The sequence below is a fragment of the Procambarus clarkii genome, chromosome 25 (genome assembly GCF_040958095.1).
Source record: "Procambarus clarkii isolate CNS0578487 chromosome 25, FALCON_Pclarkii_2.0, whole genome shotgun sequence".
NCBI lineage: Eukaryota > Metazoa > Arthropoda > Malacostraca > Decapoda > Cambaridae > Procambarus > Procambarus clarkii.
The window spans coordinates 12,285,513-12,305,102 of NC_091174.1; the positions used below are offsets into that span (position 1 = coordinate 12,285,513).

Genomic DNA, 19,590 nt, shown 5'->3' on the forward strand with positions numbered 1-19,590 from the left:
ACGGGCTATTCATGCCCGTGCCACCTCTTGGGTGGCTTAATCTTTATCAATCAATCAATGCTGGAGACAGTGTTGTTTGGATAGTGAATAGTGTTTGGAGAGAGAGAAATTGGAAGTGATTAGTGAGAGACGTTTAGATAGTGAAATGACGAGTGGTCATTACATATGAAGCCTTCTTGTGAAACTGTTCGAATGTGTTATAATAAAGCATCATTTATGACAAGCTTTAAAAACGCATTTCTATACAAGCTATGCGTTAATTAATAATTCCCATGTATGCACTCCTCAAACTTATGTAAATACATATATTAATCTGCCTACCAAGGACGGTGGGCGTGAGAAATTTCGCGGCATTGACGAAAACTTTGAACAACTTGATTCCGGAGTAACGTCACTCAAGGGAAACCAAATATACCACATCCACTCGACATTATACGTTTATTACCAAAATAAAGTTGTTCGGTACAGTTGTCACCGGAAATAGCTATATGTAAGACACTTCTCAACATGGTTACGTTCTGTATCATTTAACATATCAATGAAACTACGGTCATCAAGTTCTCTAATTAAACATTTTACCTGGTATTAAAACAGATAACCTTATAGAAGAGGTTCAGTGATAAACAAGTACCGTAAAGCGTCCAACTGTCAAGCAGTAATGAATGAATAATTGGCGGGGAAACACACCACCTCCAAATTATATGTACCATAACAACCTGTTGCTCACCTTGACTTCTTGATTACTTCCTGTTGTCACCTGTATCCCTGCATGCCAACTTGATACACTCCACGCGCGTATACTAAGTGTGATACAAAAACCGTCAGAACGACAGAACTTGGAGCCATACACACGAGCACATGTAAAAGGTTGACATAGGTGTTGCTTTGCCTGGCTGGCGTCACTAGGCCGCACAACACACTGGGTTCTCTGTTGACGGATCCCAAACAACTTTTGGCCAGGTACTTGCCAGAATAATAGTAATGGCGTAAATGGTACTATATAATTTGTGATCGGTATTCAATGAAACAAATTATCGAAAATAACAGATTTGTTAGTATGATTTTGTATAAATAAAAACGTTACTTTTTGTAAATATTAAAGTAATGATGTGACTATTAAACAAGAGTACGTTCAGGTAAACAAACATGGCGATGTGTAGGGGATGTCTGCACGTTCAGCGAGACAAAATGTTCTCATTAATCGGTACTTTATCATCCGTATCATATTTCAAATATGCACCTATATCAAGATTTCACCGTCCTATGTTCACAGGAAAGCTAGAAGACGTGGCCCTTGGAACTAGTACATTAACAAGAGTGTGTGGGCGGTTCACAATGTTGAACATTGTTATGAAGTTATGCAGTGTAATATTCGCCAAATGTTGGAATTGTGAGACGGAACTACCACCTTCCTCACCCTTCTGTGAGACATGTAACACCCTGCAACCTTTAGACAAGAAGCTTGACTATTTTAAATTGATGGGCATTGAGAGAGTTTATAATATTGATACGCAAGTATTAGCCAAGACTTTCAGGAAACTACAAGTTCAGTTTCACCCAGATAAGTTTTCGCTAAAAGCAGAGGTATGTTCCAAACTTTATACACTAAAATTTTAAAACCCAAACTAATACAGTATATATGACTGTATGTGACTTGGAGCCATAGGGCTGGTGTCAAGAGCACTAACTTTTTTAAATGAATTCCTATATTGTCTAATTAGTTGTTTTATTGTTTAACTCACAATATATTCCATTTAATCATTCAGGATAATTTAATTTGGTTTGTAATCTTCTAGATCCTATTTACATGATGTATGCCGTTTTTAGAAAAATAATTTATACAAAATTTTTCAGAAAGAGCATCAAATGGCAATGGAGCACTCATCAGCAATTAATAAGGCATATCGTGTCTTGCAGCATCCTGTGGAACGTGCTGTGTATCTACTTGATCTGGCGGGAGAACCACTCCATGAAGGACAGGTATTTTTATGGGCTAATAATAATCATAGTGCATCATAGTGCAATGGTCAGTGTAGATGGTTCACAACAGAAATGTGCTGGGCTCTATACATGTGCAGGACAGTCGTTTGAGGATGTTTCCTTGCACTTGATGCCTCTGTTCACTAAGCAGTATATAGGTACTATAAATAAATAATAATAATAAATAAATAAAATATTATTTAGGTAAAAGGACATATATATTAAGTTACATTCAGAATGTTGGATTTCTAGATAGAGCTAGTACAGTATATACTACTGTAGTTCCTCAACTTACGATTTTAATCCGTTCCCAGAGACTGTTCGTAAGGAGAAAATTTGTAAACCAAAGCGAATTTCCCTATAAGAAATAATGGAAATTGAATTAATCCATTCCAGACTCCCCAAAAAATTAACTTCAAAGTAAATTTTATACTTAATTCACCCAAATCTTTAGTACTAAAGTATGTACATTTTTACTTACTGTTATTTATGATTTTTGTTGGCGTATGGAAGACTGAGGAAGAGAAGTGTTACTGTTTGGAAGGGGGAGTCCCCTTCCATTATATCATCAGGCAGTGATGACTTCTCTGGGGTACACACACTGGCACATTTTGCCTGCATACCACTAGGACCTGCTTGTAGCTCACTGCTTGTTTTTTTCACTAAAAACCTGTCTAGCAACACTTTTTTTCCCTACATTGTAACAATTGTCTCAAGTGAGACATCATATTGTCATTAAAAAGGTTAACACAACGGCCTGATACAGCTTGATTTGGGTGACACTTTTCAGCAAAACTTTGCAATTCTTCCCATACTGCACACATTTTCTTAATAAATGTGGAAGAGACATCCTCTACTCTACATCAACAACCCTCATACCATTTTCATGTTTACGAATGATCTCTTTGTTTTTCCTCTATAGTCATTCTCACATGTATTTTCTTGGCTTGATCCTTACCACTGGCTTTCTTGGGACCCATGGTGAGATATATAATAACAAATTTTATGTTCAAATAGCCCAAAATCTGGAAAAAAATGTAATTTTTACAAAGAATTCAGGCACGATAGTCACTAGGTGGAAGGCACTGGTAAATTGAGGCACGATCGTTGTGCCACCAAGCACTAGGTCGGCCCATACGCATATCAACAAACTCATTTCCCGAGGCAAAGTTCGTAACCCAATTCAAATTTTCCCAAATATCTCTTGAGGAAGATCAATCATTGGCCTAGGGGTTCCTTAATAATTCAAGGCTTCTTGCCCTTGACCATGGGAAACTGTAATTATATTTAGGCATAATGGAAGCTATAGTCATTTTACGTTAGCACTTTAAAAAAATATTGTGTATGTTTACATAGGTGCATGTAAATACCTATGTAAACATAGGCAGTTAGTTTGTGTTAACACAGGCAGGTCTGATAGAAACCACAAATGTTCAAAGGGCAGAAAACTATTATCAAGATATGATACTGTATACATGTTTAGAAACAAGAACTACATGTACATACATCAATATGCAACCACCAGTGTGAAAAAAATAATAGCCAAAAATACATTGGGATATTATCAATAGCAAGTAACTGCAGGTAACACATCTTCCAAACCTGAACACAGTACTTTTACTTCTCTGGAAAAGAGGTTGATACACTTCCATATTATATTAGTGAATGCTAAATTATCAACCATTTTTTACCAGTTGGCATGAATTACCAGAGAATTTGTAACTATTTAATTCACTCTGATACCTCAAGATCCCATCATAGCCCAATCAGAGTTTTGCTAGTGGAGGCTAGTACACTTAACTCATATCCCATGTATGATAAACCATATGTGATAGGAATATTAGATGAACATATGTAGCTTTTAATCTAAAATTCTGTAGCTACATATCTATTTGGACAGATGTAGTAGTGTATGAGTAAGCTTATTAATAAACATTTTTTTTTTAGCTTGTGCATAAATGCATATATTTAGGCGATTAAGCAATATATCAGGCAAATATTCTGAAAAGGATCTACACATTAGAAACATAACTCTGGTGGCTAAGACCCTGCAAGTACTGTATGTTGTTTATTATAATTTGGTTGATTTCACTCACTCTCAAATCTTACATTCCCTAACCAATTGCTCGTGCAGAAAAATAAAAATAATTTAGGAACAATTTAACATATTTCTTTTTTAGACCCTGCTGAAATTTTGTAATACCCACCAAACCATAACAGTGTATTCTATAGATTTAAATTGATCTAATTTTGATTACAGTTCATTGTTCCTTTATATTTAGTCTGTTAATCTATTGTACATGGGAATTAACTACAAAATTCACATTTTTATTATAAAATTTATCTTAAACATTTCCCTTCCTTTGTTTTTTTTTTACAAAATTTTTACTAAATTATTCAAAATGTAGAAAATATTCTGCTCATTTGAAGGTACAGTATGTATTCCTTTAGGTAGTAGATATATACGGTAGAAGTGTTCTGGTGCCAAAAATGTAAAATATTAAATTTAAAATTTTTTTAATATTAAATGATTCACCCTTAATATAACAAGGTTTGTGTAAAGTAAGCAACAAAACTTATTTGTATATCAAGCCGTAAAGATTTTGGTTTTCCGTTTATCTTTCAAAGGCACATAAGCAAATGTTTAAGTAGAGGAAAGATAAGTTTTACAAATACTGTAGCATTAATCACATTTTATTACTGTGTATGTATTTTAAGAGATTGAGAGATAGGTCTTGGTAGTGGGTCAAATGTAGAAGCATATTGTGTTTAAATATTATTTGCGAAGATTTAAAGCATTGTATACCTTGTTTCAGCTAGTTATGGACCAAGAATTTTTAATGGAAATTATGGAACTAAATGAAGAGCTGGTCAATGCAAAAGACAAAGATACTGTGCAAGTCATTGGTCAGCGCAACCAAAAAATATTAAGTGAACTGCTGAGGTATGATTTGTGGGAAGGTTTGATATTAATATGTGCATTAATGTTTGAGGGCATTCGATTTTCTTATAATTTAAAAGAAAATGTTAGCACTGTTTTTAAATTTGCCTGTTGGCAAAAGTTTACACAATAGTTTACAATGGTTTTACTGTTCTTTAAAACAACAATTATTTTTTATAAAGTTATTTAGACATAATTTTCTTGTATTTCAGAGAAGCAGATGTTGCTTTTGCAAGGAATGATATAGAAACAGCTAGAAAGGTGGTTGCCAAGATAAAATATTATTACAATATTTATGAGAAGATTCGGGACTATGAGCGGGAACGTGGAATCCTTGACTAGATAGTTTTAGTCAACCTTTTCACTGCAGCACCCCAGAAGTGTTTTGCTCCATTACATTTTTAGTAAGAAAAATACAATTTTCTTCTGTCTACAGTATATCATTCAACATTTTAATAAACAAATGCTCATTATCTGGGGATGTAATATATTACAAGAAACTCAATACCCAGTTCATAGTGTTCACAATACATAAATATCATAATAAATAAAACCAATATACATATTATGGAATTGATACGGGTACTGCATTATAACCTGCAACAACAAATTCTGTATTTATATTTTCCCTGCATTGATTTTTTTTGTTCTCATCTTTACTAACATGTGTACTAAATAAAGCCATTTTCATATTTACAATTAATAATTATAACATAAGGTGAAATAATCTTAAGTATGAAGAAATCATATATACTGTACATAGTTTTTACCAATAACAAAGAGGCCAGTAAGCTTGTGGATCAACTTTAATATTGTATTCTTAATTACAATTTACATATATACTAAGACAACATGTCACAATGTGATACACATTGTTCATTTTATTTTTGCTATTACTGCTAGGCATGACACTTGATTTTGTTGCTGACAGATAGCAGCATGTACTGGGTCCATGCGGCAGTTTTACTAAACTGGGAAAGAATTGAACATTTTAGTATACAACTTAGAAATATTTTTCTAGGCACCTGTCACTTATCACACTTATAAAAAAAAAAATGCAGCACACTATCTTCACAGTGAAAGAATATTTCACATAAATGGCAACATGTGAAATATTATTTTCAATTTGAATATACTGTAAAATAAGGCTAAAATGTATATAATTTTCTGTAACAATTTTTAATTTTAGCATATACAGTATTTAAATTTATTTTATACTACTGTACATATTTTCTTTTAACCCAACATTAGTATTCTAGCATGTTTAAACAAAATAATAAGTTAACCTTCAATGTTCCTACAATTCAACAGTATCCACTCAATTTAACGGCCTCTTTTATACCGATCTGCCAGTAATAACGACTGGTTTGGGAGACTGGTATCTGGAGCCTCAGATATCGGTCTGGTGGTCGATATAACCGTAGGTCGGTATTGGGTTTGTTTTGGTATCAGCATGGCATGGAATGCAGGCCACCGACTTCGAAAGCATTGAGGGAGAGATGGGAGGCAGTGATTGATGAATGGAGGCATTGAGGGGGAGAGGCAGGGAGGGATAGAAGCAGTGAGGGAGGGAGGTGTTTGGTTAATATGGTTCACTTGTTGTGTGGTCCACTTGTGTGATCCAACTTGTCATATGAAGGAATTATTAATTGTAACCTGTGATAGAATGGGCACTAACACAGGAACTAACTTGGAACGCAATTATACAATGAACTTTTTCATTTTAGTTTATTTTTATATATCTTACCTGAATGTTACTCGAAATATTACTAATACTTCAACAACTTTCAGAAATACCGGAGCCCCGGAAATAACAACCTGGGTACAGCCCCATATAGGCCGTTAAATCAAGTGGATACTGTATCGTGATTATTTATTTTATACTGTATTAGTGGTTATCTTCACTTTTTTTTTTTTTAAGGGGGGGGGGGGCATTTAAGGATACATTTGCCAAACAACCATTCATGTTTGTTTTCATCATCTTAATAAATAGCTGTAAAACATACATTGTTTTACTGTACCGAAGAGAGTCTAGGTAGTACAGTTGGGTTCGTTTTCAACTCATAATAGAGATTTCTGGGTTCAAATCCTGGGTGGAATAAAATTGGTTGGGTATGTTTCCTAACACCTAATGCACCTGTTCACCTAGCAGTAAATAGGTACCCAGGAGTTAGTCAGCTTGTTGTAGGGTTGCATCCAGGGAAGGGTTAGTAATTCGACCCTGGGAGAGAACGTCATTATAAGCCTAACATGTACTGCATGTATAAACTGGATGCCTGTCCCCTGACAAAATGAATTAATTAAATAACTATATCATTATATATACAGTATATTACTAATTCATATTTCTAATGTCATTGTATAAATCAAGTGTTGAATGTAATAAAACATTTATACACATGGATCATTCTTAAGCTGTACAGTATTCTTCTTACAAGCAAGTTAATATTTCTGGCAAAATTTGAGTGGCAAGTGTCTGAAAAACTTATGCTATTTACTAGATGGGTGATTCCCTTTAGATAAAAGGATAACATTAATTTGTGAGTTATTTTTTCAAGTGGATATGTGGACATCAGGCTAGGTAGGTGATTGTAATGAGTGCAAGGATGGACATCTAGAATATGTAAACATTTCTTTTGTAACATACCTCTAGTCACTACAATCACTCTTCCAGGAAAAGAACAAGGGCTTGGGAGCAGCCGTGGTCACTTGTGATGAGCACAGGGCACAGAAGTGGCCAATCAGAAATCTGTTATCTTCTATACTCTTATTTGATCCTGGTCATAACCATATATAAAAGGTGGAAGACACCCAGCAGAAGACAAACACCATTAGGAGACAACTCTCCTCTTGACCTCACTCTACAAATGACTTTACCAACAGCCTAACATCCAGCTTACAGTTATATGACTAATATCACAAATTGTTTACTGTGCTCACTGTAATATAGATACTGTACTCAGTGTCTATTAATACCCAAATGTCTGGTTAGTAAATACAGTTGTTAGATACCATTTACGTGTAATCCAACATTTGCTACACCACACACAATTCAGCTTACCTACCTAAGCATTTTGTAGGTTCCATTCTTTGCAACCATATAAACTGAAACAGTAACTGTTATATAACTTTACTTTCAACCAGGTTTCAAGATGGCCACATTCACTCAAGATGACATTTGTTCTGACTTCCAGGTTTCTGATACCATCAGGATACAATATCCAGATACTTTTTGGAATATTTTACTGGAATCTCTGGTTAATAGTTGTACAGTATTTGGAAATTTTGATAAAATAAGTTAGCTGTATTGTGTTAAAAACAACCGCAGCGCATTTGCAAGAATTGAAGAAGTGGTGGAATTCTGCACAATATCTTTTACACATTTGTTTTCCTTACCATCTATGGTTCAAGTTAATAGAATAAATCAGCATCATAAAAAATTAGGTTTAGTATTGCCTTTACAATAGACAGTTCTACTGTTTCTCAACTCTTTAAAAAATGGATCAAGATAAGCAGCAAATAATAAAAGACCATTTACATTTATACAGTACAGTAGTTAATATTTATCAGTTACCCAGGTAACACGATAAATACCAACAAGCATATCAACAGATGTAGTGCCATTATCAAGTAAACCACTATCAAGTGAAACTGACATGTTGTATTCAGAGAAACAATGACAGTGTACACTTCAATATTTAAAAGTAGATCGACTTGTAATATCAGAAAAGTGTGTACCGCTGTTACTAATAAGAAAAGACTATCTGCTTTTGGGTACAAATAATATTGCTAGACCAGCAAACTTTTTTAGGTAATGTATTCTCAGATATTCACAGTAACTTCCCTGTTTTAAGATGCTGTTAGTACCCCTTAAGAATCAAACCAGGAAATTTGTGAAGATCCAAAAAGCATCACAATGAAATGTGTTAAGTAAAACATGTGTATGGGGCAAGTAATAAAATCAGCAGACTAACAGACGTCACAGCTCAAGTAAGACTTGGCTACAGGTGTCTCTGGCAGTTCGACTTGTACTCACCTAATTGTGTGCGGGGGTTGAGCTTTGGCTCTTTGGTCTTTGTATAGTGATTTAGATGAAGTAAAATGTATAGTGTGTGGACAAAGACAGGGACACACACTCAATCACTTTATCTTGGACTGTAGTAAAAATTGAGCCAGTTAGAGATAAATCTAAATGCACGTTATATGAAATGGCAAACCATCTTATTACTAAGAATAAAATACTTGAAATCATTGCACTGTTTCCATATTTCACTTTCAGTAGATATATGACATGAGATTAAGAAACAAGTACAGTAGTGTATTGTGAAGACTAATACAGTAATAACAAACAGCAGCTCCCCTATGACTGTAATATTTCCTTTGCTCAAACAATTATGTATTAGCAATAAAACCTACCATTAATGTATAATGATTTACTGTAAATATATAGCCCTTGAAAAAGCACATTCTCTGTAACTAGTTGACACTGTAATTATAAGGTGTGAAGGATAGATGAATTTGTTAATCTTCATTGAGGTGTGATAAAGACCTTTTGTACCCTCTGTAATCCTTTTTGTGTTACTGCTCACATGATGAGTATGGGGGTGCACAATAAATAAATAAATGTTTATTCAGGTAAGGTACATACATATAAGAGATTTTCCAAAATTTGATCGATTTATAGATAGAGCTAGTACATACAATGCCTAAAGCCACTATTACGCAAAGCGTTTCGGGCAGAACTAGCCCGAACTAGCTGTTCTGGCAGAACAATAAACTAGCTACAGCCTAGTTTATTGGTCCACAGCCACCACCACCACAGTCAGCCTAGTCTATTTGGTCCACAGCCTAGTGGACCAAACTCTCACAAATCAAGCCTGGCCTCAGGCCGGGCTTGGGGAGTAGAAGAACTCCCAGAACCCCATCAACCAGGTATCTAGCTGCCTCTGGTAGCAATAATCATCAAACACCCAAAAAGCATGGTAAAGAAACAGGATCTAAAAAGAACAGCAGCTACAAACACAATAGGCAGCATAATGTGAAACTGGAAGTGAACACAAACTTTCATCTCTCACTAAAGAAAGTGAACGATCAATAATTTCACCTGGAAAAGCAAATTAAGGAGGCATTCCCACCTTCATTACATAATATTTTCAAAAATATATTTTTTTTGTCTGCTACTTTTAAATGAATTTATACTTTAAAATATATTAAAAGACAAACTAAAGCCACAATTTTAAACTAATAGTAACGTATTTATGAATATACTTCAGGCTTGAATTGAGGTTTTGTCTTGGTTGAACTATTGACAGTCCCCAGGATGCAACCTCACAATACTTGTTTAACCACTACATTTCTATTTAATGCTAGGTGAACAAAGGTGTACCAAACCAAGGACAAGATCTTTAAAGTTGCAGCCATCCTCCACGATGCATTGATCAGCTTTAACAGTATTAAAAATAGCTTTCTTCTTGGTTATATAATAATATTATTATATATTAAAGTTCTATGTATAGTTAGGCATAGGCTAGGTGTTTAGGTTCTGTTGGTAATTATTCGTTTTCGAAGTACATGGATTAAGCATTTACAACATTGTGGTTTGAACTGAGGTCATCAGCGAGGCACTTTTTGAGAAATGATCAAACATTATCAGTCTTAAGTTCTGGTTGATACCTGGTTGATGGGGTTCTGGGAGTTCTTCTACTCCCCAAGCCCGGCCCGAGGCCAGGCTTGACTTGTGAGTTTGGTCCACCAGGCTGTTGCTTGGAGCAGCCCGCAGGCCCACATACCCATCCTCATCAACAAAGGCCAAATGCTCATTAATCAATTTCCCCAACTCAATTAACTGTTTATGAATGAAAATACGGTTCACACACAATTTGCAATAAATATTTGAACATTTCTTGAACAATATTTCACTGATGACCTCTGTTTGAATCGCAACTCATTAAATGCTTCACCTACATCGTCCGCTGCTTTAACGAACCTGATCTGAGTATAGGTTGCAGTATATGCTTCACCGATGTGCTATGAACACAATCGCCAGAAGACCCTAAGCACCTATCCTAATCTAGGATTAACTAAACATTTAATTATTGTATATTATGTACCTGAATTTACCTGAGGGCCATTAACACCCTAGTGCCTTCAACGAGGACAGGAAGCCGGAGGCGTGTCAAAGGTACCCTCATTTGTCCTGATGATTTTTTTAAGCTGGATTTTAACACTGCAGCAATGTTTTGGCATTTACAGCTTCGGCGGGTAGGCGGTTCCATGGGTTCATAACCCTATGGGTATACTCTTGTGTTATGTTCCTACATTGTGGCTTGTTGAGCTTGAAACCGTTGATCCTTGTCTGTGTTTCATAAGAACAAACCTATTTTTATTACACAGTATGTTTAATTGATGAACAGGTCTCTGGGGCGGGCGCTGCGGTAGAGAGCCTGGCCTGAGGACGGAGGCCGCACAGGTGGATGACCCGCTGACTCTGAGGATAACCAGACAAGGTGTTGGTGCCACATGGAGGCCTCCCACTGACGCACGGGAAGACTGAGCACTCTGGTGACGTCAGAGGTACACTTCCCGCTGACTCACAGGAAGACTGATCACAGAGGTGACGTCAGAGGTAGACTTCCAGCTGTCGCACAGGAACACTGCTCAGTGAGGTGTCGTCTGCTGCGCCAGGTCAACAACACACCAGTCAGGTGATGCTTGTTCACGCCACCTTTATCTTCACTTATTACATTTTTCGCCTCACGCATGGCTTGTTTTAATTTAATATTACAAGCAATAACACACGGATGATCTGGCTTATATATATTTTTAAGGAACAGTAATATGATTCAGGAGGAAATATATTACGTGTAAAGGAACAGAGAAATGGCCCATTATGTACATGATTTTCCAAGACATTTTTAAACGTAGTTTCAGTATTCATGTTTTTTCAACCTTTAATGACGTAGAAAGTGTTATAATAATAAATATGCATGCAAACTCTTAAAGATTCAAAATTCAAATTTTTCTAAAAATGTGTGTTCAAAAACCATAATAGTTTACAATTGTGGGGACAGGATGGTTCTTGCAGAGTTGTTCAGGTTAATGGACGTATAAATTAACAGAAAATTGTATAGGGCGATTATAGAATAAAAGTTGAGTGCCACGTCGGAGACCACAGCTTTTAACAAATCATGCTGGTCCATATTCCATTTTGTAACCCATAGCCTAGATAGACCTAACATTATATTAGATCATAGATTTCAAGTAACATGGAAAACAATTTATATATAAGTGGCAAATGTTCTTACATTTGCCAACCACATAATGACACCAATTAAACCTTAAATGGCTTCAATTGCTATCTGCAATCAACTCTGCTCAAAACACTATAGAATTTTAGTTTATTTTGTAAACAAAAATTTGTCTTGTATAACACAATGTAAGACTGAAATAGGTGAGTCATCTAAGGGTTAATGTCACTAAAGGTATTTATTAAACACCTAAGGTAGTAAACAGAGAGAGAATAATATAAACAAATTCAGTACAAAAATATACTATACATTGTATAAGTAAAATATGTAAATGCTGAATATTTAACAAAATTCTTAAAATAGTGGATTACTGTGTTATGCTTTTAAAATGCTGTAAATAAACTTTGCTCTTTAAAAAAAACTTACTAAGTTCTCCATATTTTCCTTTCCTGAAATCAAGTTCTTAATTTTTTTAATTTCCCCATTCTCTTCTAGATTATAATGCATTGCATATTTTATGTGTAAGGAAACATGCCAAAATGTCCCACCATGCCCATTAAATGAACTTGAGGGTAATCAATTGTGGATTAACTATGCTTACCGCTGCATCCTGCAACTTAAGCATTAAAAAATTAAATTTATGCATTGGCTCAAGTTTTGAAAATACATCTTGCTTGATTAATTTTATTACTTTTTATTAACAAACTTAGGTATACACAGCAATGTGCTGCTACCATATTTTATATGAAAGATTACACAGTGTAGATAAAAAACTAGCTATAAGTTCATCTAATATTCCCATCTCACAGGATCAGTTTGTCTAATTACCCAAATCTACCCAAAACTACCCAAATCTACTCAAAGCTACCCAAAGTTTCTTAGCATTACGTAAAAAAATGAAGAACTACGGTGTATTTACTCACTATAATGTTTGTGCTGAATGTAAAACAGGAAAAAACATATTTTTACACTGAAATAATATCATTTTATAATGAAATTAGACAAAACTAAGAGGCAAGTGACGCCACAGAAAGTTAATGCTCCAAGTGATGATGTGGCTTTGGGTAATTAGATGGATCCAATTTCGTTATAAAATAATATTTTATAACGAAATTGGGTCCATTTCATAATGGTATAACAAAATTGGGTCCATCTAATTACCCAAAGCCACAACATTGTTGCTTGGAGCGTCGACTTTCTGTGGCGTCACCTGCCACTTAGTTTTGTCTAATTTCATTATAAACTTGTATTATTTCAAGAGTAAAAATCTGTTTCTTCATGTTCTACATTCAGCACCAACATTATAGTGAGTAAATACATCATAGTTCTTCATTACTTATGTAATGATAGGAAGCTTGGGGGTAGCTTTGAGTAAGTTTGGGTAGCTTTAGGTAATTAGACGGACCCCACAGAATAGTTAGTCATACATGGAGTTAGGGGAGAAAATACCTGCCTCAATACAAAAACAAATCAACTTTCGACTAAAAATCAGGAGAGAACATTTATTTATTTATTTATTTATTTATATATACAGTAAAAGAGTTCTTACATTCTTGTACAGCCACTAGCATGCATAGCATTTCGGATAAGTCCTTAATTCTAATTTTCACACACACACACACACACACACATCCACAGGAAGCAGCTTGTAGCAGCTGTCTAACTCCCAGGTACCTATTTACTGCTAGGTGAACATGTGCATCAGGGTAAAAGAAACTCTGCCCATTTGTCTCTGCCTCTGCTGGGGATCAACCCTGGACCCTTAGGACTATGAACCCCGAGCACTGTCCACTCAGCCGTCAGGCCTCTTAACATGAAATGTCAGGCCTCCACTAGCAAAATCTGGGTACAGCACAGGAATATCTTTCAATATTCCTGAGTGTATAAAGTAATTACAGAGCTCAAAGTACCTCATGCCATTTGGTCTGAAGTCACTTATAACAGGGCAATCTCAGATATAGTGTTGGAGAGTATGTCCCAGCTCTTGTTCACATAGCTTAAAATTGGACTGTTCACCATTGGGGATTCATTACCTGCAGCCACTTGCCATATATATATATCGATATCCCAGCCTAATTGTGGCAATTACATGTCACACTGTCTAGTGGATGTTTTATGCTGCCTGTACATATAATTCTCAGTTCTAAACATGTCATAGCTCTTTATACTTGGTTACTTGAATAGTTTTATTAATGAAGACATAAGCAAACGGTACACTGACATTCCTTGGTAGATATGGCATTAGATTCTGACCACATGTATATGCCACAAAACTTTCTAGCTAAAATAACAAAAATGCACATTTAGCAGCTGTATAGATAGTTTTCTGCTGTATAGTACTTGGTAACTCTGTCTGCTATATTAATTTTGAATATACTTAGGTATGGCATATAAAAGATTTTTACATTTATTAATTCCGATAAAAATTTGTTAAAAGTGATCATGCAGAAGGTCAGACAGGGAATGAATTCGTTCATACCTGAGAGGTTGAAAATGTACCATACTTCCTGCTTGGGGACCTTTTGGTTTAGTTCATTTATTATGCACTCCATACCTATCTTGTGGGCAGTAGTGGAAAAGGTTACAGAAGCACATAATGGGCTCAGGGAATGAACCCCACAATGCATTTAGCTAAGCAAGTTACAATCTTGATGAGCTAGTTACAAAATTCACTATAAGTCATCACATCAATGGGTTTGAGATCGACCACAAGTACAGTTTCTAAATTAAGCAACTGACATATGTGGAGAGCTGGTGTCACAATTGATATGATCGTCCTGCACACTGCCCCCCATCCAGTGGGCAGCGGTGGATTGGTTACAATCACTTAGTTACTACCTACAGTTAGCAAACTGGGGATATTTGGCTAAAATTTCTGGTAGCAGATCATTTCGAATGAAATATTTACACATCGTGGGAACATTGGTTATAGAATTAGAATTGTCTCTGACTTCATGTATCTTTTCGCACTTCATCACATAATGATGGAGGGTGTGCGAATAATTTTGTTGACACAGTTTACATTTGGTCAGGTATACATAATCAAATAATGAGAATTCCCAGAGACACTTGTAACAGAGTCTAAGCCGAGCAGTAGTAACATCTAGAAGTCTGCTGATTTTATTGGATGAACCATAGATGTGTGGCTCCTCTTGCATGATAGTATGATGATAGATGGAATTACTGGTGTCAATTTCGCTTTGCCTCAGATCTACAAGATTTTGTTGAAGTTCTTGGTGTACTATTGCTCTCAGACTGCTCATTGACAATCCAAGGTTACACTCAATGTCTCCTGAAACAGCACTGAATATATTGAAGTGCTTCTTTCTGGTTGATCTGCACTTTAGCTCCCTGAAGTTCACTTACTGCAGTAACTCCACACATATATCACATCAGCCATAGAAATCCTGAATGGCCTATGGGGGGATATGAGCCAGAAACAGGCCTATTTACCCCCCCCCCCCATCCACAAAACAGGAATCATCCTCACTAAAGGAAACAGATAAAATGTAGTGAAGCATTGCAGATAACTGCAAGGTTCACAGAGAGAAAAAACTGAAGTAGCAAACAACTCTATAAATGATTTAGTCAATAGTTAGTTGAAATCCCCAAGTTATAACTGACCACCAATCAGTGGCAGCACCACTTGGAGTTCCCAGCTCTCATGTCATCAGACTTCAGTCCAGAGCTGAAAGACCACAAACCGATGCACTTGAAAGGGAGGAAGTGGAACTAGGGAGACACTGAAGTTTAACTAGAAAGAGGCATTACATTACATTTAACTCTGGTTTTCTGGAGCAGTCAAATGGTGGCTCCCTGAAACTAACTAACCACAGATAAGGGGCAAAAGAGGACACTTACCAGGGACAAGGAAAGTGAAAACTGCACTCTTGAAGCAAAGAACCGAAGATGGGAACCCGATTCAGGACCATCAAACAAGGCGTCTACCTAAATAGAACCAGTGGTGCATAGAAGTCGCCAAACCACTACAACCGGATACAGCAAATGGTGCACTTTTGACTTTTGGCTGGACAAACCAAGCATCAACATCCAAAGAACCCCTCCAGAAGCCAACCATCTCATTCTTCACTAAGAGAAGAAGAAGGCTGCAAGTGAAGAAATTGCCCACCATAGCCAAAGAATATAACTTTCAAGAATATATCCCAGATCAAAGAAGCATCTTGAACCAAAGAGAGGAGAGAGAGAGAGACCAGCACGAAGATGATTTAGGTGGAGAATGAGCCAGCCAGAGGGAAAAGAAAGCTCAAAACGAACCACAAAACGGCGCTAAGATACATCAACACTGAACACAAACAGAAGCGGCTCCACCAAGGCTAGACTACAAGTGGCAACACAATGGAGAGACAGAAAGAGGTGAAATGAATGACAGGAAATTTTTGTTGCTGCAACAAAAGACACTAGTGGGATACCAACAACTTTGCCACCTGTGCACCATACAAATGGTGATAAACCCTGTCATAAAGTCCAGAAGCATAAATCTACTGTAGGAGAACATCAATCCAGCTAGATACTATACGTCTGGACCAGTGCATGGAAAAACACCCAGGTTCAGACACAGGGCCAAAAGGGCCAAGGGTGGTCACCAAGGAGCCAGAAGAATCACCTTGCCCAATCAGGTCTCCATCCAGAGTGGCAGCTGTATCGGGGAGGGGTAGAATATGGGGAGAGAGAAATAAACTCCCACCTTGACCATTCCTGCTGATATGCATCAAGTTTCTATAAGAAAGTGAGTCTCATGAGTGGGGAATGGAGCCACTTGAGATGTGAGCTGTTGGTTTCATGCTGACTGAAGAGGTCCATCTTGAAGCAACCAAATAACTCAGAGCCTATGGAAGGACATGTCATTGATAGTCCACACCATGGAGATGGAACAGAAGTAAGAAATCATCGACAAAAACATGGGACACACACTACATGCCAATCACATGTAGAACTAAACTCCAAATATCCAGAAGCCAAGCTACTCACAGAGCCTAGCTCCAAAGAGGAAAGGACTAAAGTGACTCCCTGCAAGTCAGAGAATGACTGGAAAGCAGTCAGAGCAGAGCCTGGAGGAAGACAAACCCTCCAAAGGGCCTGCCACACCATAGCAAACACATTCACTGTACTGTGAGCCTAGTGGAGCAGCCTGTCCTCTTACAAAAAAGTGACAAAATAGAACCAGAGGAACCAGTACAATGCCAGAGCCAAGCCCTGCCCAGAGAAAACACTATGCATTCAAAACAAGGGCTTCCACACAACTGCTTAGCTAACCACCAAGTCATCTGAGACCAGTCCAACACCAGGTGGAGATGGAACTACAGGTAGATCAGAACTGCTGGGGAAAGGGGGGGCAAAGAAAGGAAAGCTGACCAGGAATCCTAAATTAGGTCCAACCAGGTCCAAACCTAGAATGAATCGGCTTTGACTTCTGCAGTTTGCCAGGAAAAAGAACCCAACAAGTTGGGAACCAGATTCCTGGCTAGCAAACACATGGACTGGCTGGGAGTCCAAACCAACCAGTCAAGATAAGCCAAGACATGAACACCCAAGAGATGAAGCTAGGTCACAACTACCTGTGCTAACCTTGTAAAAATCTGAGGAACCTGATTCAAACCAAAAAAGAACTGTGAAGTGGTAAGCCTGGAGTTCCACAAGAATCCCTAACTAGTCTCTGAACCTTGGGTGAATATGAACGTAGCAGTATGTGACCTTGAGATCCAGGAACACCACCTGCAATGCCAGGTGTATCTGAGGTAAAATGGTCATGTGAAAGGTCAGAGGGAATGAAGTCATTCAAACCCAAGAGGTTGAGAATGTACTATACATCCTTACGGACCTGAAACAAATGGGACACCAACATAAGAGAAGGGGTCAACCCAACCATGCTCGAGTCCAAGCACTTTGCAATCACCACAGGAGGAACTGAAATAGGGCTACTGGAGCTGAAGAAGGTGCAAGGCAGGACAACGGAAGCCTCCAGGAATATAATGCATCTATGGACTCTAATGGGGACACATGAAGCACACCCTGGAGGATGTGCTTCAGCTCATTCAAGGACGAAAGGTAAGTACAGTCTTCTGCTCTGAGTGAAAGTCTCTCCACAGATGGAACCAGAGACCAAGAAGGGTTGAAGCTCACTCTTCAGGTCCCCCCTCCCCCCACTGTCACCCATCCTTCCTGCCAGTCCCAGAGGTGACATGAATACCCCTGGAGCAGAGCTGTATTCTATGTCTGTCTTAACTGACAGGAAGGCATCATCTCATAATAAAGGAGCAAATAGATCCCTATGAGAAGTAGAAGGCTGTGAATCCACGGTGGTAAGGAACGTCTCGGCAGTCTCTGCTGTAGAAGTGGATGGGACTAACCCTAGAGGCAGCTGAGCTACTCCCAAAACTAAATCCTGCTCAGACTCTGAAACCCTCAGATGTTTCAGATCTATGAGCAAGGAGGGGATAATAGAGGCATGGCAAACCACACCAGGTGGGGCTGGGGAAGGAGGAGGATTGGCAAACTTGAAACATTTGGAATTCACCTACCGATCTACACATATCTTGGGGGGGGGGGGGAGGAGGGGAACGCACAATCATCCCTCATCCTTTGATGAGGGATGATTGTAATAATTCCCTGCTCCCTTTGCCTCAGTTAAGGGACCAGGTTCTGGTTCTGGTCCTGATAAGCCATTCAGGATTTCTTAGTCTGATATGACTCATGTATGTAGAGGTACCTCAGGAAGCTAGCTTCAATAAGCCACCATTCGATCCCTGCAGAAAAGAATAGACTATGGTGTCTGATGCATGGGCATACCAAGCAAAATGTCAGCAGGCATGTCAGTGTGTTCAGTAAATGTTCAGCTTGTCCACAATTCAGAGGGTATTACATAAACTTAAGTAGAGAATTTAGACCACTTAACTGATTTATGTAGAATAGTAGTAACTGTTATCTTGAGATCATCTCGAGATGATTTCAGGGCTTAGCGTCCCCGTGGCCCGGTCCTCGACCAGGCCTTCTTTTTGTTACACACCCCTAGGAAGCAGCCCGTAGCAGCTGTCTAACTCCCAGGAACCTACTTACTGCTAGGTAACAGGGGCATCAGGGTGAAAGAAACTCTCTCCATTGGTCTCCGCCTCCACCAGGGATCGAACCCGGAACCTCAGGACTACGAATCCGAAGCGCTGTCCACTCAGCTGTCAGTCGCCCTGTTGGAACTAATATTGTACTGTATCCACAAATATAGGGTATTATTGAAAAAAGCATAGTGTTTCCTAATGAATTGGTATCATTACACCCAATGAAAAAAAAAATTTAGTTTTAATGGTCCCAGCAAAATTCAATACCTATTGTAAAATTAATGCCTAATCCCAATAAAGATAAATTATATATTTATTAATAAATCTTCCTATTAATGTTATGTTTTCCCGA

The 19,590-nt window shown here is 37.5% G+C and overlaps 2 protein-coding genes across 10 annotated transcripts in view; both read left to right on the forward strand.

Annotated features, from left to right (window-relative positions):
- Nucleotides 1-1,130: 1,130 nt before the first annotated feature.
- Nucleotides 1,131-12,599, forward strand: Hsc20 (iron-sulfur cluster co-chaperone protein HscB-like protein, mitochondrial). Of its 5 annotated transcripts, none has more exons than XR_006772648.2 (5): nt 1,134-1,584; nt 1,855-1,980; nt 4,797-4,924; nt 5,134-5,325; nt 7,596-9,350. XR_006772648.2 is itself a non-coding variant. In XM_045739729.2 (4 exons), the coding sequence occupies exons 1-4, from the start codon at nt 1,147-1,149 to the stop codon at nt 5,261-5,263; spliced, it is 822 nt and encodes a 273-aa protein (XP_045595685.1). In that variant the 5' UTR covers nt 1,131-1,146; the 3' UTR covers nt 5,264-9,350. The 5 variants fall into 5 exon arrangements, 2 of the variants coding, with proteins under 2 accessions (XP_045595685.1, XP_045595686.1); XR_006772647.2 differs by lacking the exon at nt 7,596-9,350 and adding an exon at nt 11,335-12,599 and having other exon boundaries at nt 1,140-1,584; XR_006772649.2 differs by having other exon boundaries at nt 1,140-1,584; nt 6,713-9,350.
- LOC123756497 (85/88 kDa calcium-independent phospholipase A2) overlaps nt 11,488-19,590 on the forward strand; it is a 61,230-nt gene continuing 53,127 nt past the window's right edge. For 3 of the 5 annotated variants that reach the window (XM_045739723.2, XM_069331309.1, XM_069331306.1), the window contains exon 1: nt 11,507-11,625. The gene's annotated coding sequence lies outside the window, so the exon portion shown is untranslated. Of the gene's footprint in view, nt 11,626-19,590 lie in introns of all 5 variants that reach the window. The other 2 variants (XM_045739725.2, XM_069331307.1) reach the window with 1 other exon arrangement.

Bases quoted from the DNA above. Each gene is read 5' to 3' on its own strand.
- Hsc20 (XM_045739729.2), top strand. From the start codon at position 1,147: ATGGCGATGTGTAGGGGATGTCTGCACGTTCAGCGAGACAAAATGTTC. The intron at 1,585-1,854 runs GTATGTTCCAAA...AAAATTTTTCAG, and splicing joins AGTTTTCGCTAAAAGCAGAG to AAAGAGCATCAAATGGCAAT. The intron at 4,925-5,133 runs GTATGATTTGTG...CTTGTATTTCAG, and splicing joins ATATTAAGTGAACTGCTGAG to AGAAGCAGATGTTGCTTTTG.